Source organism: Hippocampus bargibanti, linkage group LG05 (assembly GCF_051943395.1).
Source record: "Hippocampus bargibanti isolate YZ-2025 linkage group LG05, ASM5194339v1, whole genome shotgun sequence".
Lineage (NCBI taxonomy): Eukaryota > Metazoa > Chordata > Actinopteri > Syngnathiformes > Syngnathidae > Hippocampus > Hippocampus bargibanti.
The window spans coordinates 3,846,410-3,870,705 of NC_142738.1; the positions used below are offsets into that span (position 1 = coordinate 3,846,410).

General features: G+C 37.1%; 5 protein-coding genes and 1 long non-coding RNA gene across 9 annotated transcripts in view; 2 read left to right on the forward strand and 4 right to left on the reverse strand.

The window, feature by feature from the left end:
• Nucleotides 1–235, forward strand: part of LOC148897543 (uncharacterized) — a 22,654-nt gene extending 22,419 nt beyond the window's left edge. The window contains exon 4 of the long non-coding RNA XR_016114914.1: nt 166–235. This is a non-coding gene — a long non-coding RNA (uncharacterized LOC148897543). The remainder of the gene's footprint in view (nt 1–165) is intronic.
• LOC148897544 (uncharacterized) overlaps nt 1–8,136 on the reverse strand; it is a 27,092-nt gene extending 18,956 nt beyond the window's left edge. For both annotated transcript variants that reach the window (XM_088995840.1, XM_088995839.1), the window contains exon 1: nt 8,047–8,136. The gene's annotated coding sequence lies outside the window, so the exon portion shown is untranslated. The remainder of the gene's footprint in view (nt 1–8,046) is intronic.
• Nucleotides 8,137–9,104: 968 nt separating this feature from the next.
• bpgm (2,3-bisphosphoglycerate mutase) lies at nt 9,105–14,632 on the reverse strand. Of its 2 annotated transcripts, none has more exons than XM_088995843.1 (3): nt 14,182–14,550; nt 11,975–12,591; nt 9,105–10,976 (listed from the first exon to the last, which is right to left on the reverse strand). In XM_088995843.1, the coding sequence occupies exons 2-3, from the start codon at nt 12,573–12,575 to the stop codon at nt 10,798–10,800; spliced, it is 780 nt and encodes a 259-aa protein (XP_088851969.1). In that variant the 5' UTR covers nt 12,576–12,591; nt 14,182–14,550; the 3' UTR covers nt 9,105–10,797. The 2 variants fall into 2 exon arrangements, with proteins under 2 accessions (XP_088851969.1, XP_088851971.1); XM_088995845.1 differs by lacking the exon at nt 9,105–10,976 and adding an exon at nt 10,978–11,107 and having other exon boundaries at nt 14,182–14,632.
• A 726-nt stretch (nt 14,633–15,358) lies between these two features.
• On the reverse strand, nt 15,359–17,442 carry LOC148897546 (troponin I, slow skeletal muscle-like). The gene is made up of 6 exons (XM_088995851.1): nt 17,407–17,442; nt 17,286–17,324; nt 17,083–17,214; nt 16,828–16,917; nt 15,602–15,775; nt 15,359–15,494 (listed from the first exon to the last, which is right to left on the reverse strand). Exons 1-6 carry the CDS (start codon nt 17,437–17,439, stop codon nt 15,408–15,410), a joined length of 555 nt encoding a protein of 184 aa, XP_088851977.1. The 5' UTR covers nt 17,440–17,442; the 3' UTR covers nt 15,359–15,407.
• LOC148897547 (uncharacterized) overlaps nt 15,623–24,296 on the forward strand; it is a 33,457-nt gene continuing 24,783 nt past the window's right edge. The window contains 1 exon segment of the mRNA XM_088995838.1: nt 15,623–15,718. The gene's annotated coding sequence lies outside the window, so the exon portion shown is untranslated.
• LOC148897548 (troponin I, slow skeletal muscle-like) lies at nt 20,053–23,424 on the reverse strand. 2 transcript variants are annotated; one of them, XM_088995850.1, is made up of 6 exons: nt 23,404–23,424; nt 23,282–23,323; nt 22,806–22,937; nt 20,634–20,723; nt 20,364–20,537; nt 20,053–20,270 (listed from the first exon to the last, which is right to left on the reverse strand). In XM_088995850.1, exons 3-6 carry the CDS (start codon nt 22,929–22,931, stop codon nt 20,184–20,186), a joined length of 477 nt encoding a protein of 158 aa, XP_088851976.1. In that variant the 5' UTR covers nt 22,932–22,937; nt 23,282–23,323; nt 23,404–23,424; the 3' UTR covers nt 20,053–20,183. The 2 variants fall into 2 exon arrangements, with proteins under 2 accessions (XP_088851976.1, XP_088851975.1); XM_088995849.1 differs by lacking the exon at nt 23,404–23,424 and having other exon boundaries at nt 23,282–23,344.

Consider the following 24,296-nt stretch of genomic DNA (forward strand, 5'->3'; position numbering starts at 1 on the left):
CGGTTTGCTTGTAGCTTTTGCTTTATTGAATATTGAATTGTCGACGGACGCCCGCCCATCTTGTCGCCACATAGCAACCCGAGTCTGGATTGTATCTCGTTCCTTGTGTAGCACAAAGAATTCCTGATCTTTTTTTTTTTTTTTTTTTTTTTTTTTTTCTTCCAGTGACTTTAACTACCACAAAAGGAAAAGCGGCTCCTTCTGGCTCCTCTTCCGCCTCTTTCTCCTCCTCCTCTTCTTCTTCCTCCTCCCTTTTCACAACTCTTTTTCTCATCAAGGTCGTGCCTCTTGCTATGCATCCCTTGTTTACATTTTGACCCACGGGGTTGGGAGTTGTGCCATGTTATTAAAAAAAAAAAAAAAAAAAAAAGTGTGTGTGTGTGTATATATATATATATATATATATATATATATATATATATATATATATATATATATATATATATATATATATATATATATATACACACACACACAGTAAAGTCTCGTTATATCGATATCGGATATATCGATAGTCCCGGTTATATCGATACTATTTCTATGCACGCACGAAGAAAATTACATGCAAACAGGGTCGGATATATCGATAGTCCCGGTTATATCGATATTTTTTCGGACTCCCTTGAATATCGATATAACGAGACTTTACTGTATATATATACGCGCTAGCGTTCACTCTACCCGGAAGTAACACAGCAGCAAAGTTATGAAAGGAAGAGGAAAGGAAAGCAAGGAAACAAAAAATAAGAATAAATAACAAATAATATGATAACACAAAAAACACAGAGAGTCATTCATTTTACTCATGGTTTTGTTTGCTACTTTGGACCGCTCTGTTTAAAAATAAAAAAAAACATTTTGACGCCGAAACAAATACATAAATAATATATATATATATATATATATTACAGTAAAATCTCTTTATATCGATATTCTCGGGAGTCCGAAAAAATATCGATATAACCGGGACTATCGATATATCCGACCCTGCGCGCATGTAATTTTCTCCTTGCGTTCATAGAAATAGTATCGTAATAAGCGGTACTATATATATAACCGATATCGATATAACGAGACTTTACTGTATTTATGTATTTGTTTCGGCGTCAAAACGTTTTTTTTTATTTTTAAAATAAATAAATAATAAAAAAATAAAATAATATGCTATTTTATTTTTTGTTTATCCATTTATTTACTTATTTATAACTCGTATTAGGTTGGCCAGTGGCCGGGAATCAAACCCCACATCCTGCGCAAGAAAAGCAGCACTATGTACCACATATATATGGATGTGGGGTTTGATTCCCAGCCACTGGCCAACCTAATACGAGTTATAAATAAGTAAATAAAAAAACGTTTCGACGCAGAAACAAATAAATAAACCAAAAATAAATACACCGCTAAATAAATAAATAAACCGACAAAAAAAAAAAACGAACATTAACAAATAAATGAATAAATAAACGAATCCATAAATAAATGGTTGAATAAATAACTAGTTGAATTAGTGAATAAATACTTAAATGAATGAATAAATACGAACGAACTAACTACATACATAAATAAATAGTTATACAAATAAATAAACAAATAGTTAAATAAACAGATGAGTAAACAAACAGATAAACACACATAAATGAATAAATAAGTCAAAATAAAAAGATAAATAAATGGTTAAATCAATCAATAGTCAAATAAATAACAAATAAATATCGTTTGACGACGAAATGAATCAATGAATAAACCGATGAATAAATAAATAAATAACTGGCTAAATAAAGGAATCGTTAAATTAATAAATACATAGTTACATAAATAAATACACACATTAAATAGACAAATAAATGAATAAATGAGGAAATAAATAGATGGTTAAAAAATAAATAGTTACGTAAATGAATACATATTTAAATAGATAAATAAATAAACATAAATAAAAAATAAATAAATAAACGAATAAATGACTAAATAAATAGATGAATAACTTGTTTTAAATAGATGGTTATAAATAAATAGATAAATGGTTAGATAAATAAATAGTTAATTAAATTAATGCATAGTTTCATATGTAAACAAAAAAATAAATAGTTACGTAAATAAATACATAGTTAAATAGATAAATAAATAAACAGATAAATCAACACATAAATAAATAAATGAATGAATAGATGAATTAATTGTTTTAAATAAATGAATAAATAAATAGATAAATTAATTGTTATAATTAAATGGTTATAAATAAATAGTTCCATAAATAAGTAAATAAATAAACAGTAAATAAATAAATAAAATTGCAAATGGTGGACAAAAACCACAGCAAACATATCACGCTGGTGACTCACCGCGGCGGAAAGCCCAACCAACAAATGAAGTCGATTTCATCATCTGTCGACCTTCTGCCCTTCCGACTGTCCATCAAACACTTTTCACATGATGAATAATAATAATAATAATAAACATTGTCCAAATAATATGAGTGATTTCTTTTGGCTGCTCATAGCTACTTGATTGACATCCTCCATTATGTTGTGCTTGTTATCCATTCGTCTAACGTTAATCTTAAAGGCCTTATAGCTCCATACCCAGAAAAACCTTTTACGAGGGAGAAGGCAGCCAGCGCACTTATGGCGTTCACAATCCATCCACAAGTCACAACGGCTTCCTCGACATGACCAAACATGGTCACCTGGGGGGTCGGAGGGTAGAGGGTGGCTAATTCCCTAACCAGGAAACAAATTCCAAATTGTTTACATGGTGTGACATAGCGTCATCAACTCCTATGAAATAGTTTGCGTACTCTCGAGTTAAAAGAAGGCTGCTTTGTTTTGAGGCCTGAGGTTGGAGTGTTCTGGAGGACTGGGAGTGCAGCTGGATCTAATTTATTGGGAAATTAACCCATTCACCTAATTTATTTGGGAATTGAAAATATGACGTAGAGCGCCATTCCCGAATTGCTTCGGGTTTTGTTTGTTCATGCGTGGGTGCTGATAAAGCGCTGACCATGGCCTCTGGTGATGTTTTTTTCTTGTCCACAAAGGGGCAGAATTTCACTTCCTTTCCATATCGGCAGAAAGCAAAATCTATCTGTCTGCACCTTGGCGATCTTGTCATAGATGCTAGTCGTTAGCCTGTCTATAATAATAATAATAATAATAATAATAATAATACATTTCATTTCTAAGCACCTTTCAAAACTCAAGGTCACTTTACGGTCACAGGATCGGTTTTTCCGCGGGTGAGAAGCAGCAGCCACATACGCCAGTGTTCACTCAACCCGGAAGTAACTCAAATAGATAGAAAGCTAGCCAGCCAGCTAACAGATAGCTAATAGATAGCCAGCTAGACAGTTAGCTAACTAGCTAGACAGCCATATATGTTAACGCTTTGTTCCAGCTTCATCTGTTGTTAAAGTGCTATACCCGGAAGTAACACAGCAGCAAAGTTATGAAAGGAAGAGAACAGGAAAGAAAGAAGTAGAAAAACACTTTGAATCATTATTTCGGTACATTTTTTGAGGGGTAATTTCTGTCCAGCTCACTTTTTTTAATAATATTTTTGGGGGAGTTAGTTCTGTCCACCACACTTTTTAAATTTATTTTAATTTAATTAACACATTTTTAATGTAATTATTTTTTAATTAATTAGTGTTAGCTGAGTTAATGACATTTAATTCAATGTATTTTGGTCTTTTTTTTTTTTTACCAAAGCGCTTTTACAATATGAAAACTGCATTTTTAAACCGATTATTGATTGTATGAAGACAACATTTTAGTAAAATGGGTTTATTTATTTTTCATAAAGACTTTATTCTGATTACAAGAAATTATGTTACTTGAAAACTCTGTTCAGTAAAAGAAGAATAAAAAAAAACAGCCACAAGTGATTTTTTTTGTAATAAGAATAAGAAGACGAATAAGAAGACGAATAAGAATACGAATAAGAAGAATAAGAATAAGAATACGAATAATAAGAAGAAGAATACGAAGAAGAAGAATACGAAGAATAAGACGAATAAGAAGACGAATAAGAAGACGAATAAGAATACGAATAATAAGAAGAAGAATACGAAGAAGAAGAAGAATACGAAGAAGAAGAATAAGACGAATAAGAAGACGAATAAGAATACGAATACGAATAATAATAAGAATACGAAGAAGAAGAAGAATAAGAAGAATAAGAATACGAATAATAATAAGAATACGAAGAAGAAGAAGAATAAGAAGAATAAGAATACGAACACGAATAATAATAAGAAGAAGAATACGAAGAAGAAGAATACGAAGAAGAAGAATAAGACAAATAAGAAGACGAATAAGAATACGAATACGAATAATAATAAGAATACGAAGAAGAAGAAGAATAAGAAGAATAAGAATAAGAATACGAATAATAATAATAATAATAAGAAGAAGAATACGAAGAAGAAGAATAAGACGAATAAGAAGACGAATAAGAATACGAATACGAATAATAATAAGAATACGAAGAAGAATAAGATGAAGAAGACGAATAAGAAGACGAATAAGAAGATGAATAAGAATAAGAATAAGAATACGAATATGAATAATAAGAAGAAGAATACGAAGAAGAAGAAGAAGACGAAGAAGACGAATAAGAATACGAATACAAATAAGAATACGAATAAGAATACGAATAATAATAATAAGAATACGAAGAAGAAGAAGAAGATGAAGAAGACGAATAAGAATATGAATACAAATAAGAATACGAATAAGAATACGAATAATAATAATAAGAATACGAAGAAGAAGAATACGAAGAAGAAGAAGATGAAGAAGAAGACGAATAAGAATACGAATACGAATACGAATATGAATACGAATAATAAGAAGAAGAAGAATACGAAGAAGAAGAAGAAGAATACGAAGAAGAAGAAGACATTTCATTTTAAGCGGACACTTTACAGTCACAGGCAAGCATATGTACTATAATAAATAAAATACAATCACAAATAGAATACAATAAATAAAATACAATTATAAATAGAAACAAGAGAGAGCTAAACAGAAAATGCCATTTTATATAGTATTCAAACATCACAGGGGCTTACGACGATATTAAATAAAACCATGAGACTTTTTAATCTATACCAATATATTTCCTTCTCGGTGATGATGTATTAATTTAGAACGCTAAGAATTTTTAGGGATGGTGAAATATTTGAGAACCACTGGCCTTGCAATTTATTTTCTTGCTGACAGAACAGCGCAGCCCATCATCTGGCTCCTTATAAGGAAGCAGGCATGCTAGCCGCCCTTGTTGTTCTCCCATCCCAACTCTGGCCAAAGCTGCAGGGCCATGGATGGAGAGCAGCGTTTACGCTTGCAAAATATCAAAGTGACGGTCCCAAAATAACTACTTTCCATTTAGATTGTCGTGAATCCACATTCCGTATGTTTCCTCGGGAGACTGAAAGTATGAAAGGGAGGCTAATGAGACGTCTGTATTGTCAATGAATGGTGGGTTGAAGAATTATACAATGCAATACAATCCATATTGATTTATATAGCGCTTTAACAATAGCTGAAGCTGGAACAAACTATCCTATACAGGAAATAAAGCAGTCACAAAGATAGTAGAAAGCACCAGGTAGTGAAACCAAGATCAAGTCAGAATCATGCTAAGTCAAAAATGGTGAAATTCGTCTAAAATTGTGAAAAAAAATGTTTACAGAACTTTATTGTATACAGTAAAAGTGAGTTTTGAGACAGGTTTTAAAGGACAATCGACACCATTTTTTTGTTTCCTAACTGACATCAGAAAAACGTTTTATAGCATCTAAATTACCCCCCAAAAAAATGAAAAACGCAAATCAAAATGACTTATAGTATTCCAAAACTACTTCAAAATGACCTCGGAGATGGCGAGTTTCAGGAGGTCCCGCCCCCTTGTTCGTGACGTCACGCCAGGACGTCTTCGCCTTGCTCTAGAATCAAAACAATGGCTCCAGATTCGGAAAATATGCTTTCTTGTTACTCATCCAGTTATGAATATGATTCAAATAGTTCTGGAGAGGAAAGCATAAATGTTTGCAATCGATTAAAGGAGTCCTTCCGGATCAATTCGAGCAGTCTGGACTCCAATGTAGCGTCCCAGAAAATGCGCAAGATGGCGCCCAAGCTCTGTTGGAAATGGGCTGATTTGTCTGCTGGGAATTGGTGTCAACTAGTATCAAATAGTAGTCTTGGTGCAACACGCAACAATTCGCCATCGCGTTTTTTATGTGTTTTACTTCTGATTTCGCCATCAACACGGATCATCACGGATTTTTTTTTTCCTTTGAGCCTCCAATCCGGACACTCCCTCCGAATAACTGGCATGCATTCATTGTCGCACAGAGCTCACAAATCAATCAATATTTTCATGAATGAAACATATCTCATGCACAAAGCAATATAATGAAAACAATTATAACGTTAAATTATAATCACCAAAAAAACACCAACATTCAAAGCACCAAAAAAGGTTGAGGGACGGGGGGAGGGATGATGTGGTCATGTGAGTCTAAACAACCCATGGTGGATTTACTGTTAAACAAGAAAGCGGGCGCTTTGAAAGCCCAAACACTCCACGTCCACTCCATCTTGAAGGGGATAACACACACACAGTCAATCCCAAGTGGCCCTCTTTTACCTTTAAAGGACAACCGACGTCTGCGGACAAGTTGTGTCCATAATTTGTAAAATGGCTTCAAATGACTTCTACTGAGTGTAAGTCACAAAGATTCCACCGCATATAGCTATCGTTTACGTTTTAAGACTCGCGCTGAATATTCAGGAAGTCTTGTTTTTGAGTTGGTGACGAGTCCGTACGTGACGTCACTGAAGGAACACCCCTGACGGAAAAAAAATACATTGTAGCAGTCCTTCCATCACGTCAATGCATTTTGCTGTACTTTAGTCTGAAAACTGCGTTGCACCAAAAAGAGGCAGAAGAGGGCAACAAAGCTCCATGTAAGGAATTAATCAGCCTGTGGAAACGGGCTGATTAATTCCATAAACGGAGCTTTGTCGCCATTTTCTGCCTCTGTTTTGGTGCTACATCCCCCTCCCTATTGCCTCAAAATGGCATGGAATATTATTATTATTATTATTTAATCGATTGCAAACATGTATGCTTTCCTCTTCAGAACTATTTGGATTGGATTGGATTGGATTGGATTGGATATGCCTTTATTATTATTTGAATCATATTCATAACTGGATGAGTAACAAGAAAGCATATTCTCCGAATCTGAAGCCATTGTTTTGATTCTCCAGCAAGGCAAGACGTCTTGGGGTGACAACACGAAGAAGGGGGCGGGACCTTCTGAAACTGACCACTTCCGGGTTAATTTTTTTGCAGATTTTGGACACTTTAAGTTATTTTTTTGTCGTTTTGCATTTGACTAAAAATATCATACTGCGTGTTTTGGGTATTTTAGATGCTATAAAACGTCCTGATGTCAGTTAGGAAACAAAAAAAAAATGGTGTCGGTTGTCCTTTAAGTGAATTATTTATTCCGAGCAGGGTGGCCATTTTATTATTCTTATTTTGTGTGATATTTTCAGTTATTTTTAAATCAATTATTATTAATTATTATGATTAATCACTCCTTGCACACGATTTGTCGTAGTCATCACTTAGACGGTCAATAATGGGTAACTTGAGTGGCAATGAAATATTGTATGCATATTGTATAAGAGTTTGAAATTGGAAGGCAAAATAACATTGGCACAAGTTTGAGTTATAATAATAATAATAATAATAATAATAATAATACATTTAATTTCTTTAAAAATTAAAGTGTCCTTGAGTGTCCTTTTTTGGACACTCAAGGACACTTTACAATTAAAAGAACAATACACAGAACAATAAAACAATGAATAAAATAATAAATGATAAAAAGCTAAGGAGAAGCTAAAAATAATTGCGGGCGAGCAGCGGCAGCCAAAACGTGCCAGCGTATACTCGACCCGGAAGCAGAGTTATTAACCTCGACAAAGCAGTTAAAAAGCATCGGAATGGACCATAAAGGAGACTTACCCAAACAGCTAACTACAGTGAGCAGTTTCCAGTTTGAAAACAAGAGCAGGAGAGCAAGCTGAGGTTGTTTTTTTTAAGTGAAAGCATCAGCCCCGCCTGCATGCTTCTCTTTGGATTTCTTCATATGACTCCCCCACCCCTTTTTTCCCTTTTTTTTTTACAGCATTCAACTCCACTACAGAAACTAAAATGCTTAGAAGCTTTATCTGGATTCATTTTTTTTGATATACAGTGATACCTTGGCTTACGAATTTAATTGGTTCCCAGACAGAGTATGTAAGGCGAAAAGTGTGCATCCCAAAAATTAATGTCCCATAGGAAACCATTAAAATGAGAATAATCTGTTCCCAGGTCCCCATAAAACATAATTTTCTACTAATTGTCTAAGCCTTAAAAATACACAAAATATACCTTATGTTATGTATAATAAATATGCTATGGTATTATAATTAAAGAAATAAACTGTACTATATAATAAAGTCGTTTTGTGATGGTTGTTGATGGCTTGATGGAATGGATAGCTTTTTGCATAAAGTGTCTCAAGGAGCTCCAGGTTGTACATCTTGGAAGTTGTGATATTGCATATTGATAGCTACCAGCTAGCTACTAGATAGCTACTAGCCAGCAAACAGATAGCCATTAGTGAGCGAATAGATAGCCATTAGCCAGCGGACAGATAGCCAATAGCCAGTGAATAGCCATTCGCCAGCGAATAGCTAGCAAATAAATAGCTAATAGGTAGCAAATAGATAGCTAATAGCTTTTCGCTCATGCAGTATTGTGATACAGTATATATGACATACAGTAAAGTCTCGTTATATCGATATTCTCGGGAGTCGGAAAAAATATCGATATAACCGGACTATCGATATATCCGATCCTGCGACATGTAAATTTTCTTCTTGCGTTCATAGAAATAGTATCGTAATAAGCAGTACTATCGATATAACCAATATTGATATAACGAGACTTTACTGTATATGTATTGAAATTATGATAGCATAGAAGAAAGTGAAACCAAAGTGTGACCAAAATGTAGCTAAAACAAGTATTTTTTTTTAATGAATGAAACTGTTTTTTTTTTATGTAACCTTTATTTGCCCCACAAAAGACAAAACCAAAAACATTAACAAAAAAAAGAATCAGTTCTCGACAAACACGACAGTGGTTCCTACCATTTGACTCATTTTCCATGAGAACTTAACATGCTACAGCAGAACCTTTTTTTTCTGTGGAAAAAATATTTTTTGATGAATAATTTCCACCTAAATCCCGATCATTTACAGTATCAATCCCTTTTCCAGTGCATACCAAATAAAAGCAATAGTAAGCAGCCAGGCGTAATTGTAACAGATTCCTTTTACATGATCAAATGGTGCTGTTGGAAGACATACAGTACGATTCATTGACTCGGAAGTACCTTTTAAGCATTTTTTGTTTTCCAAAATAAAATCAAAGAAAACAGGAACAAGACCACCTCACGCATCTGCTACACTAGTGTCTCTTAAAGACATCACTTTTTTGTTTCCTAACTGACATCAGAAAAACGTTTTTTTATAGCATCTAAAATACCCAAAACATGCAGAATGATATTTTTAGTCAAATGCAAAACACCAATAAAAATGACTTAAAGTGTCTAAAAAGTAATTCAATTTGAAACCGGAACTGGTCAGTTTCAGAAGGTCCCGCCCCCTTGTTCGTGATGTCACGCCAAGACGTCTTGCATTGCTGGAGAATCAAAACAATGGCTTCAGATTCAGAGAAGATGCTTGCTTGTTACTCATCCAGTTATGAATATGATTGAAATAGTTCTGAAGAGGAAAGCATACATGTTTGCAATCGATTAAAGAATTTATTCCGTGTCATTTTGAGGCAATGGGTGGGGGGGGGATGTCGCACCCAAAACAGGCAGAAAATGGCAACAAAACTATGTGTAAGGAATTAATCAGCCCATTTCCACAGGCTGATTAATTCCTTACACGGAGCTTTGTCGCCCTCTTCTGCCTCTTTTTGGTGCTACATGACATTTTCAGACCAAACAAAGTGCAGCAAAATGCGTTGACGTGATGGAAGGACTGCTACAAGGTGTCCTTTTTTCGGTCAGGGGCGTTCCTTCAGTGACGTTAACGTGAGGAGTCGTCATCAACTCGAAAACAAGACTTCGTGAATATTCAGCACAAGTCTTAAAAGGTAAAATATGCGGTGGAATCTTTGTAAAATACGCTCAGTAGAAGTCATTTGAAGCCATTTTACAAATTATGGACACAACGTGTCCGGAGGCGTCGGTTGTCCTTTAAATTAAAATTGTCGATATATTAGGAAAAAAATAGATTTTTTTTCTCAAATAATGTTTTTTTTCCTTTGAAATTTAGGAATATCATGCTCCAATGAATGTATTTTGGTAAATTTCAATCCGTTTTGGATACTTCGGCAATCTAGTTAAATCGGGGTCCATCCATTTTAGAATTTGGCCCTTTTTTTAATTTCCCAGATGCATCCCTGAAGTGGTGAAATGAACGGAACTCGTGTTACAAAAGAGGTAAAATAAATTCCTCATCACATTTTAGCTTGAACGATTGGGAGACCAAAACGCATCAGTGTCGTCAGTTCCGAGACGAGGAACCTAAAAGCATCTCGTCCACAGTGGCAGGTCTGACCGACACTATCGTTCCTTTCACATTAAGACTTCCTCTTTGCTTTCAACTTGTCTCCAATCACTGTCAGTTTTCTTAATTCTCACATGAAGACGTGCTATCCCGTTGAGGCTTTAGCTTTTCCCTGATCCTCCACCTTCTTAATGGCCGCCTGGATTTTTTGCTGGTCTCCCAGGAGCTGACGGCCTTTCACGGGTTTCAGCTGCGCATCAAGTTCCAGCAAAACAGGAATCCCGGTCGGCAAACTCACGCTGGCGATGTCCTTGTCTGAAATCCCTGTTGGAATCAAAGTTGCATTTGACCTAAAATATCATCCTCCGTGTTTTGGGTATTTTAGATGCTATAAAACGTTTTTCTAATGTCAGTTAAGAACCAAAGACAACCGACGTCACTTTTTTGTTTTTTAACTGACATCAGAAAAACGTTTTATAGCATCTAAAATACCCAAAATATGCAGTATGATATTTTTTATTCAAATGCAAAACACAACAATAAAAATGACTTAAAGTGTCTAAAATCTGCAAAAAAAAATGATCTGCGAATTGGGCATTTTCAGAAAGTCCCGCCCCCATTTCGTGACGTCACGCCAAAACGTCTTGCATTGCTTGTGAATCAAAACAATGGCTTCAGATTCGGAGAAGATGCTTTCTTGTTACACATCCAGTTATGAATATGATTCAAATAGTTCTGAAGAGGAAAGCATACATATTTGCAATCGGTTAAAGAATTTATTTGGGCCGTTTTGAGGCAACATTGGGGGACAATCTCTCACAAAAAAAAGAGCCACAAAATGGCGACCAGCTCCGGTGAGGAATGAATCAGCCCGTTTCCGCAGGTTGATATATTCCTTCCATGGAGTTTGCCTCCCTCTGCTGGTGCTGCTTTTGGGTGTAAGACATGGTTTCAAAAAAAAAAAAAAAAAAAAACAATACAGCAAAATACGTTGACGTGATGGAAAGACGCTACAATGCGTCTTTTTTTTTCGGTCAGGGGGCGTTCCTTTAGTGACGTCACGTACGGACTGGTCACCAACTCAAAAACAAGACTTCCTGAATGTTCAGCGCGAGTCTTAAAACGTAAAATATAGCTATATGCGGTGGAATCTTTGTAAAATACGCTCAGTAGAAGTCATTTGAAGCCATTTTACAAATTATGGACACAACTTGTCCGGAGACGTCGGTTGTCCTTTAATCTTTGTATATGAGCATGTTTTCATTTGCGCATGCTAATCTTTTGTAAATCAAGCCCCCGAGTGTGTCAACAGCGTAGCATACCTTCCAGGTGTTTGAGCAAGGCCCTGCAGCTATTCCCATGAGCCGCAATGAGCACCGTCCTGCCTTGGCAGATCTCCGGTACCACAGTGCTTTCCCAATATGGCAGCAGCCTGTCCAACACCTCCTTCAGGCTCTCCGCTCGGGGGAGCTTCTCCTTCTCCACGTCACACGTACTGTATCTGCGATCGGTGTAGATTTCACTGAAGTACGGATGCGATTCGTCGATCGGAGGCGGTGTGATGTCGTAGCTCCTCCGCCACAGCTTCACCTTCTCCTCCCCGTGCTTGGCGGCCATTTCCGCCCGGTTCAAGCCAATCAGGGCTCCGTAGTGGCGTTCGTTGAGCCGCCACGACTTCACCACGGGGACCCACTCCTGCCCCATAGCCTCCAGGACCAGCCAGGCCGTCTGGATGGAACGACTGAGGATGGAAGTGAACACCAGGTCTAAGTTGTAGCCCAACTCTTTCAGGAGCCGGCCACAATCCTGGGCCTCCTTCACGCCGTCCTCGCTCAGCTTCTGGTCCACCCAGCTGCAGAAACGGTTCTCCCGGTTCCATGTCCCCTCCCCATGTCTCAGTAGAAAGAGTTTGTACATGGACATCTCAGGTACCACAACCCTGAATACATAAATAACATTTAAATGAGGAAGTTAGTTACAATAGAGTTGAAATTAGAGTTGTACAGCAAATACATTTCTCAGTGAATTATCGGTCGTTTGAAGATTCTCAGTGATGGTTGTCAAACCTGTTACAGTTCATGGCTGGACTTGGAAAAAAAAAATCATAGCATAATTAACATAAGTAGTAATGTATGTATTTCCCATGAAATGCATTAGCAGCATATTTATATTCAGTTGTTTGACAAAACAACCTCATTTAAAGAACAACCGACGTCTCCGGACAAGTTGTGTCCATAATTTGTAAAATGGCTTCAAATGACTTCTACTGAGCGTATTTCAATAAGATTCCACCGCATAAAGCTATATTTTACGTTTTAAGACTCGTGCTGAATATTCCGGAAGTCTTGTTTTTGAGTTGGTGACGAGTCCGTACGTGACGTCACAAAATGAACGCCCCTGACCGAAAAAAAAAAGACGCATTGTAGCGGTCCTTCCATTACGTCAATGCTTGTTTGGTCTGAAAACCTCGTGTTGCACCAAAAAGCCGCCAGAAGAGGGCGACCAAGCTCCATGAAAGGAATTTATCAGCCTGTCCAAACGGGCTGATTAATTCCTCACAGGAGCTTGGACGCCATTTTCTGCCTCTTTTTGGGTGATACATTTCCCCCCAATGTTGCCTCAAAATGGCACAGAATAAATTCTTTAATCGATTGCAAACATGTATGCTTTCCTCTTCAGAACTATTTGAATCATATTCATAACTGGATGTGTAACAAGAAAGCATATTCTCCGAATCTGAAGCCATTGTTTTGATTCTCCAGCAATGCAAGACGTCTTGGCGTGATGCCACGAACAAGGGGGAGGGACTTTCTGAAAATGCCCAAATTGCAGCTAAATTTTTTGCAGATTTTGGACACTTTAAGTCATTTTTATTGGTGTTTTGCATTGGAATAAAAATATACTGCGTTTTGGGTATTTTAGATGCTATAAAACGTTTTTCTAATGTCAGTTAGGACACAAAAAAGTGACGTCGGTTGTCCTTTAAGGAAAAAAATATGTCCAGCATGTGTTCCTAGTGTGCATGAAGGCACCAAAATACATAGCATTAGCATTTTAAACCTGAATGAACGTGTAAATATCTAAAAATTGACTGAAAAGTCTTGTCTGCATTCCTATACAATTATTTTCATTCCTATAAAGTCTTCTTAAATCTAATGAGAAGCTTTTGGGAAAATTCCCGATATTTCGTAACTCAAATTCAATTTTGATGGATGCCTAAAGGTTAAAGTTGATCTCGGGTGGCTGGAAGTGAACCTTCTGTACTATTATTAGCCTTTCTATATGAGGAAATGAAGCAATATTTCCCTTGTCGTCACGTTTAGTACATGCATCGAAGAACTTATTTGACGTTATCGCCACCATCTTTGAGGTTTTGTTTCCCAAGGCTTTATTTACTACAACAGACATGGCTGCTTTTGCACCCAGATGCAAAAAGCACCCCACGCACGTTAGCAACATAACAAGCACCCGAGAGGTTTAAAACACACAACATGCATTTAAAAAAAGTATTGCGAGCAAGTCGACTTACCCTATGTGGCTTTTAAAAGCGGTGGGAACGTAGATGCGACGATGTTGACAGTGTTTAGCCCGGCCATGAAAACGCCTGAATGATGACGGTGATTGACAGCTCACTGGTCCAATCCAAATAACGCCGCAACGGGTGCGTCATGCCCGAATTTAGAGGAGGACTACGCCCACATGAATTCGCCATGGGGGAGACGACGAGGAAAGGGGAAGAGTTGTGTCATGGCGCCAACAACCGAAAGATTTAGTTTAGTTAGGTTTAGTAAAGCTAATGTAAGGCTCCCTCTTGGTAGTTTATTGGTTTTTGAAGTTTATTTTACCAGTATTTGTTGTTAATTGTAACATTAGTTTGAAACGCTGACATCATCAATTTGAAACAAAATGGCGGAAAGTTAGAACGAACAAATATGTTTTTTTCTGTTTCGATTATTTTCGCTTTATTCAAAATCATTACAAATTCTCATAGCAATCAAACCTTTCTAAAGTGATCCAACCAAAGCTGAGAAATTGGAAATTAAAGAGGGTAAATATTAAATGATTTTGAACATTTAGCTTTTTTTTCTCCTATCCCGCTGTTTGAATGTGTGAAGTGTCCGTCAAAAAAGATTGAAAAAAAGAACGATATGTATTTTTGCTCTCTTTCTTTCTGTACTTTACTTAAAATAACACAAATTGAGTGAGCTCGTTATATTTCTAAGTGGCTCAAATTTCCCCCAATGTTTACAATTGGCAACAGTACGTAATATAATTTGTTTCACTTCATCGGTAGAAATTGGATTGGATTGGATCTACCTTTATTCGTCCTGCAGTTGAGAAATTTACATTTCACAGCAGCAAAGTTAGGAAAGGAAAGAAAGAAGTAGAAAAATAAAATGCAGGAGCTGCTGGAAAGGCAGCCACTCTCGCAGAGCCATCTTGAAATAAAAAACAAAACTGAAAACTCGGCTTAAAAAGAAGCAATACACAAATATTCACCTTTTTATGACTTTATCATCCGGATTCAATTCAAATTTTTACACATAACGTGAAGTTCTGAATCCACTGCTATTGCTTACCGTTGAAATGAAAACTAAGATTCACATGTTATCCTTACACTCTTATGTTATTCTTCCTACAGAGAAGGACCACACAGATGCAATTCCTACAATTTCCCTCCACAGATGAGCAAGATGACTGAAAATGTTCCTCGAAAAGTGGCAAATTATTTTACAAAGACGACAAGCTTGTCATCTACTGGCCAGCGTTGAACAGCTTCATTCTGCCTTCCATTCCCGACATGGCGTCCACGTTCTTGCGCCAGTCTGTCACTTCCTCTTTCTGTAAGGTAAACATTTTTACTTAGTCATTATTCATGAAACATTTAAAATGATGTGCTGTAATGAATTTCAATTTAAAAATGACTACATTTGCAGACAAACCCTCACCTTCTCCTCCTCTTTCTTTACAGTCTTGAGGTTGGCCTTGAAGTCCACAGACTCTTTGACTTTGGAGCCCAGCAGCGCTCCCAACATCGCGTCTGCAGACACTCGCACTCTTTTCAGGTTCGGCCTCTTCATCTTGCCCTTCAACTCGTAAATCTTCTGAGATAGGTCCCTCACCTTTTTGTTATCCATACCCCCCCCAAAAGAAAATACACTCAAAAGAAAAGACTCTTCATAATAATTTGTCAAAAATAACCTGGGACACACACGTGTTGTTTTCGAGCCACTGCTATGGTTTCAAGAATCCAACTGTCTGGTCTTATGTCCCGCCAAGTTATACAAATTGGACCAAAATGTGCTATAATCTCCAAGAGAAAAAAAATTCTGACAGTCGTTTGAAAATTGCGATTGTTAAAAGTGCTTACAACACATCAGGAAGGCCGTCAAAGCATTTTGAGTAATGAGTCGTCAGATACTGCCAAATATCTCAATGCTATAAGTAGAAACCATTAATCCCTTGATCAATACCACGGATAGTACAAGAATTGATTAATTGATTGATAAGATGTACTATACAGGTAACATCCGACTTGCTTGACTTACGACCATCCATACTTACGACCATGACCTCCAGACCCTATTTTTAACATTTTAAGAGGGGGAGTTTGTAAGTCATTTAGTCTCCGAGTCTCTTCAACATTTTGAATGGGTTTCAACTTACGACCGTTTGGTCGGAACAGAACTCCGTCGTAAGTCGGATGTTACCTGTACATACTGTACTTGCGATATACAGCATATCATTGATAGATGGATACCACGGATTCAATATTGTTGATATCACTGAAAGGAAGCAATTATAAAATCCATGGGTACGATCGATACCATAAATACATACAATGGATACCACATAATGTATTAATATTTTGTTTGATATAATTATCATAAGTCTACATTTACACTAATTGATATCATAAATAAATTCAAAAATTATTGAATGAAAAAATTAGCATAAACTTCCAATAACAGCCCCCACCCCTATACCCCAAAAAAAACATACAAAAATACCATATTACAAAACTGTTGGGGAGTTTTGGGGAATAAAATGAGTGAAGAGAATATTCTGTATAGTATACCATCGATAAATAGCAGTGACAACCCAGATAGGGAAATCGATGCCATTGATACTGGAAGTTGATACCATTCACAACAAAACAACATTGCTCACATACCTCAATGTCATGTTTGGCCACCTTTAAAGCAATGTCATAACGATCCTCGTCGACAGTGTCAATCTTTTGATGAAGTTCTTTGCAAAGAGTCTGTAAGACACCATTGTTAACCGTTTCAGGGACAGCGTTTACGACAATAGACGGCTTATCTGGTGATCTTGTTTCAGATCATCATGATTGGTGCATGAATGAATATGATATGATAATATGAATATGGTATGATTAGTTCATTGTTTTGAATCTAGAGGAGCATACTTGCAGCTCTTGTGTAGACAAATTTGACATCTGGAGTTCTGGAACTCTCTCTGTAAGAATTCTTTCCCGTTCATCTTGTCTCATTTGCTTGTCATTGTCCAGCATCACCATGGCCTTCTTGATCATTTTGGTCTGATCGCACAGTATTTTGGAATATCAATCACACGCCGGCCAACAAATGAGCATAACGTGAGTCATCCTACCTTCAAAAACAGTCTGCGCGATGCGGATATTTTTGGTCTCTGGAATAAACAATAATAAAGACGCGTTATCACTTTTTAAGTAAAATGATTTTATGATGTTATATATGGCTTTTGGACTTACTGAAGCGCTGTGTACGTAAGCAGAAGGTGACATTGATTCATGGAGGGGGAAAAGGCAAAAGTTTGTTCATTTTTCAACATCACATAATCTCAAACGTGAGTAATATTACAATCAAGCTGAGTGACACTTACGCATCAGACATTTCAGCTTTTCTTGTGTCTCCGTCTGTCAAGACAACATTGAAAAACATTCCAAGAATATTTAATAGACGAGGCGTGACTTTTGTGCCAAGGTCAAACATGTCCCTTAAAATATTTGAAGATATTCAAATGACGTCAATACTTGATCTCAAACATAACTAATCAAATTAATACATTAAGAAAAACATGGTCAAGATTAAACCAAGACTGGTGTCATTGGAGACACTCTATGAATGTCAAAAAAAATACATATTTTTTTGTCTTACCTTAAACAATATATAACAAAACGACAGGCCGGTTTCTTTTTCAAAGATGAGAAGGGCACAAAAGAGGCTGGATATATAGATTCCAGCGCCCTTGTGAGTGGCTCTCCAAAATAGACATTCTGTCCTCGCCATTCTTGCCCGGCGTCGTGTATGAGGTGTGAAAAAATGTCCACCTGTGAGGCTTTCTTCTCGCCTCCTTATTTATGGGCTGGTTGGTCAGAGAGAGAGCGCCTCGTGGTGGATTTTGAAATGATTGATTCATTCCCAACTTGCTCTGTTGTCAAACCAAATGTTCCTTAGGGCAAATAATATCAAGTGAATTGATCAATAAATAAATTAATTAATAGATTGGTAGGTAGGTAGAGACTGAGGTATGTACGTAGGTAGGTAGGTAGAGACCAAGGTAGATAGGGAGGTAGAGACCAAGGTAGATAGATAGGTAGGTAGAAACCGAGATAGATAGGTAGGTAGAGACTTAGATAGGTAGGTAGGTGGGTAGATAGGTAGAGACCTAGCTAGATAAGTAGGTAGAGAGCTGGCTAGATAGGTGGGTAGAGAGCGAATGAGATAGGTAGGCAGAGACCTCGATAGATTTGTGAGTAGAGAGCTAGCTAACTAGGTAGGTAGACAGCTAGATAGGTAGAGAACTAGCTAGCTAGATATGTAGAGAACTCGCCAGATAGATAGGTAGAGTGCTAGCTAGATAGGTAGAGACCTAGCTAGATAGGTAGAGACCTAGCTAGCTAGATGGATAGGTAGAGACCTAGCTAGCTAGATGGATAGATAGAGACCTAGACATAGATAGATAGATAGATAGATAGATAGATAGATAGATAGATAGATAGATAGATAGATAGATAGATAGATAGATAGATAGATAGATAACTACCGTAAATGAATACATAAACAGACAGTTAGATATGTAGATAAATAAATAAATCGGCTGGTTGATAAAAGTAGAATAAAGAAAATCTACTCACCGTCTGAAGACACCCAACGGTTGGTCCCTTGAAGTATTTGCAAGGCGATGCTCCCACCTAGTGATATATTTTGGGAATTGCTGCTATAACAAAGCATTGCCGTCGTTCTGGCTTAACCACCAGGTGACGCCGTAGCTACCTTGGAATGGTTGTTTACTTCGTCGTCTTTGAACAAATGCCTCACAATTTAGAACATACACAAATACCATTGTTTACCATAGAAAATACAAGGGATACCGCGCCATATATACTACTGATGCCTCAGAAAACATAAATGATTCCATTTATAGATAAAATTGTGATGGATAAATTGCCTCATAGATAAATTGATACCATCGGCATATACACAAAGATACTTGGATATTTGCGATTGATGCATTGATTTGATTGCTATGAAGCAGCCAATTGAGGCAAATCACAGCCAGTGCCAATGATTCTTAGTCTTGAAACACTCAATTTGAAACATGAAATATAATTCAAGATATTATATTAGCATGACTCTCAGAAATATGCACACCAAATGCGTTGAGTGTAAAAAACTTAGATACAACTAAATTATAGTACTTGGGTTCACATGCTTTGAGCGATAACGTTTTAAATGCGACTGCAAAATGTGGTTGTCAAATAGGTTTATCATCGAGCGAAACAAAATACAGGTAACATCCGACTTACGACCAGCTCAACTCATGACCAGTCATACTTACAACCACGACCTCCAGACCCACTGCAACGCGCGAGCAGGCCGCCAACGTGTACCACAATTTTGGCCAGCCAGCCAGCATCTCACTCTCGCACAGCAATCGACCGCGTGATGACACCATAGAGGGCGGGAGATTTTGCGAGTCATTTACCGCGAGGCGAATAAAGGTACATCCAATCCAATTTAGCCTCCGAGTCTCTATTCAACATTTTGAATGGATTTCGACTTACGACCATGTTGACTTACGACCGTTTGGTCGGATGTTACCTGTACTATAAAATAAAGCAAATATTCCTTGGAGGCATCACAAGTCAAAAAGACCACGGGCTGATTTATACTGATTAAAGTGAGTTTATTTATTTATTTTTGGATTAAATTTTGCTAAATCTTAAAAAAAAAATCCAAAATATATTGTTGATGTCTATTGTTGAGCCTTGTGCCTACAAAAAAAATCAACATTTTACTACATGATTGCTGCCATATAATCACAACATGGCCTGACCACTAACGTTGACTTTAATGACTGAATCAAAACTTTTTAAAAAAATATCAGTTATGACGTTGTTTCCGGGCATTTCTATACTCTCACAGAATTCTGGGCACCTTTCCATGAACTCCAATATGCCGTGGTGGCTACTCACAGCGACACTGTGGGCTTACTAATTTTCCATCTCACTCGTTTTCTTTCAATCTACTGGCCAGCGTTAAAGAGCTTCATTCTGCCCTCCATACCAGACATGGCCTCCACATTCTTACGCCAGTCCGTCACTTCCTCTTTCTGTCCGTGAGAAGGAAAAAGTCCTCCAATCACTTTAACAACTGCTTTGTTTTACTTCTTTGCATTATTGGGATGCAAATAAACATATTTTACCTTCTCTTCTTCCTTCTTGACTGTCTTAAGGTTGGCCTTAAAATCCACAGACTCTTTGACCTTGGCACCAAGCAGCGCTCCCAACATGGCGTCGGCTGAAATCTTCACCCGTTTAAGAGCGGGTCGCTTCATTTTACCCTTCAGTTCAATGATCTTAGCTGAGAGATTTTCAAGCTGAAAGAAACAAAAAAAACAAAAAAAGTCAAAATCAACATACGTGATCAACCAAATGCTTGAACTACGGCAGCGAAAATAAATAGATTCCTCAACCTCTATGTTATTCTTGTCAACTTTGGAGTTGATGTCGTAACGCTCTTCATCGACCACGTCGATTTTTTGGTGCAGTTCTTTGCACAGAGCCTATGGGAGAAGTAAGAATGTTGAGAGGTTAAAAAAACATTATTATTGCCTCAAGATGCCACATGATATCAGCAATTTAACTCATTCACTGCCAGTGCCAGGGTTTTTGTCATTGTCACTTGAATTTCAGGACTCACAAAATATTGACTTTTAGCTCTACATAAATATCCAATACAGCATTAGAAACCTTTGACTCTCTTCTTTCATCAGAAAAAAAGAGTTAATTCCTAAATTATATGATTCTGGGGTTATCTGGGCTTGAAATGGGGCAGCTGTACAAAATACAATACAATTGATTGATATGGCACTTTAACAACAGCTGAAGCTGTAACAAAGTACTAACATGGACAAAAGTCAAATGCTGCCCCCTCGTGGAAGGGAAAAAAAACATTGCCATAGGTCTGACCAGCGCTTTATCGGCACCGCCCCATAATCCTTTTGTTGTATTAAGTGATGCCCATAATGTATTCAAATATAATTGAAGAATTAAATCACAATATACAGACAGTCCCCTACTTACAAACATTCGAGTTATGAACAACGGTACATACGAACATTTTTGTAGTAACATATGTCGTATTCTCTCCAGTTTTACATGTAGTACATATCTTTATAGAGCATGTATTTTATTAAATGTTTATTTTCTGTACAAACAATACAGGTTAGTTATGCAAGCCTTAAAGGACAAACGACACCATTTTTTTTATTTCTTAACTGACATCAGAAAAAAACGTTTTATAGCATCTAAAATACGCAAAACACGCAGGCTGATATTTTTAGTCAAATGAAAAACACAAATGAAAATGACTTAAATTGTCCCAAAACGACTTCAAAATGACCTCATAAAGTTTCAGTTTCAGAACCCCCTTGTTCATGACATCACGCAAAGACGTCCTGCCTTGCTCAAGAATAAAAAAAAAAATGGCTTCAGATTCGGAGAAGATGCTTTCTTGTAACTCATCCAGTTATGAATATGATTCAAATAGTTCTGAAGAGGAAAGCATACATGTTTGCAATTGATTAAAGAAGTCCTTCCGTGTCATTTTGAGGCGTCTGGACTCAAATGTAGCGTCCCAGAAAATGCACAAGCTCCGTTGGAAATGGGCTGATTTGTCTGCTGGGAATTTGTGTCAGCTAGTATCAAATAGTAGTCTTGGTGCAACACACAAAGATTCACCAGCCCGTTATTTATGTGTTTTCCTTCTAATTTCGCCATCAACGCGAAGTTTTCAGACCAAACAAAGTACCCAAAATGCCTCTTTTGTCGCTTTCTCGGTGAGGGGCTTTGCAGACATGACGTCACGTCTGGAAACGCCACTAACTCGAAAACAAGACTTCCTGAATATTCAGCGCAAGTCTTACAACGTAAAATATAGCTACATGTGGTGGAATCTTTGTAAAATACCCTCAGTAGAAGTCATTTCAAGTGATTTTACAAATTATGGACGCAACTTGTCCGGAGCCGTCAGTTGTCCTTTAAACATACTTATATTAACGTTAAACATACTTAAACATACATTCCATACAAAGTAATAGCACTGAATCAACTTACAAATAAATTCAACTTATGAACGACCGTTCGGAACGTATATTGTTCGTAAGTTGGGGAGTGGTCTGTATTACAGTATAGCAATATGTAAAGTGTAATACAGTAAAGTCTCGTTATATCGATATTCAAGGGAGTCCGAAAAAATATCGATATAACCGGGACTATCGATATATCCGACCCTGTTTGCATGTAATTTTCTCCGTGCGTGCATAGAAATAGTATCGATATAACCGGGACTATCGATATATCCGATATCGATATAACGAGACTTTACTGTATTTTTTAATAGGAGATTCCCAAAACAAGTCCGAAAAAGAAAAAAATAAGACTCAAGGACAATGTTGAAAGGTGTCAGTATCAAATAAGCAATTCAATCCGCGCAGTACGCATCGACGACGACAGCGCCAGTAGGGACAGGCATCCCCCTGACTATGAACACTCAGTGTACTTGGCAGCGGCATGCTGAACATTCAGAACAACACGTTGTCCGAGCGGGGAACATGATGGACAGGCCAGACACGTCACACGCGTACCTGAAGGTCCTGGACTGACAGCCCGGACAGCTGCAGGGGGGGAACTCTCTCGCTCAAAGTACTTTCTCTCTCCTGGCGCTTTGTCTCCTGCTCTTTTTCCCACATTGCGGTTGCTACCTTTAGCATCTTGGTCTGAAATGAAAAAAAAAAGGGGTTGGAGGTGTCAGGGTAGTCCTTGTGAGACTCATTATTAATTATAATACATATCATTTATAAGCGCCTTTCAAAACTCTAAAGGTCACTTTACAGTCACAGGATACATTTTTTTTTGTGGGTGAGCAGCGGCAGCCACACGCGCCAGCGTTCACTCAACCCGGAATAACTCAAATAGATATCAAGCTGGCTAGATAGCTAATAGATAGTTAATAGAATGCTAACCAGGTAGCTAGCAAAATAGCCAGCCAGCTAATAGCTAGATAGCCAGCCAGCTAGCCAGATAGCTTATTGATCAATTGCACTGTGACGATGAAACATACCTTCAGGGCCAGTTTGCGTGATGCAGGAATCTTGGATTTCCTCTGCACAAAAATTAAACGGGTTGTATAAAAGTCTGTATAAATGCCAAACAGATCGCAGAAGAAGAAGTAGAAGGACTTACCGGTCTTTAGTGGACATTGAAGGGCAAATAAAAAATAAATACATAAATAAATTAGACTGTGAACGGTTTACCAGAAGTAGAAATAATATAACAAAATGAATTGTATCTTACTCCTCTGACATGTCGGAAGCCTTTCGTCTGCGTGAATCATAATTACAGCATTAAAAAAAACACATAGACAACTTTGTTGATTTCTAAAATTAAAACTCATGAGTGAATGATGTTCTGTAGTCTCATTTGAACAAATTGTTAGCGTGAAAGGTGATTCGGTGAATCTTAAAATGTAGCATGTTGCCAAATCATAATTACGGTCCAGTTTGATTTAACTTTGTAGCTGAAATCATTTGAGATGACTCACAATATTAAAAAAAATGCAACAAAAATAAACTACTGTATATATTTTTTTTGCAATTTTGTTTATGTTGTGATTCTTTTTATTATTATTTTTATTTTTTTTTTTTTTACAGAGGCAACTCTGCAATCAGGCTAACAAATTGAAACACTTTCTATTTGCATTGGAAAAGAGATAAACCTCAACAATGTCACATATACGAAGACCCCTTCCACCCAAACACGCAGCAATTTTCTTTTTTCTAGCATCAATCCCTCAATTAAAGACACACAAGCCGCAAAAACTCTGCTCTTAAAATCAAGAAAAAAAAAATCATCATACCTTTCTGATGTGTGAAAAGGAAGCTGTTGAGGTGAGCGACGTCCGTCTCAAAGTGACAGGAGGACCCTTGGGTCACAGTCAAGGACTCCTTATGTTCCCTGTGAGTGGCCAGCTAAAATAGAACTCTCAAGGCAGAACAGCATGCAAACCGGGATGCTGTTAACAATTATTTTTGTGGTTAATCTCATTTTTTAAATACAAATGAGTTAATTGGGGAATG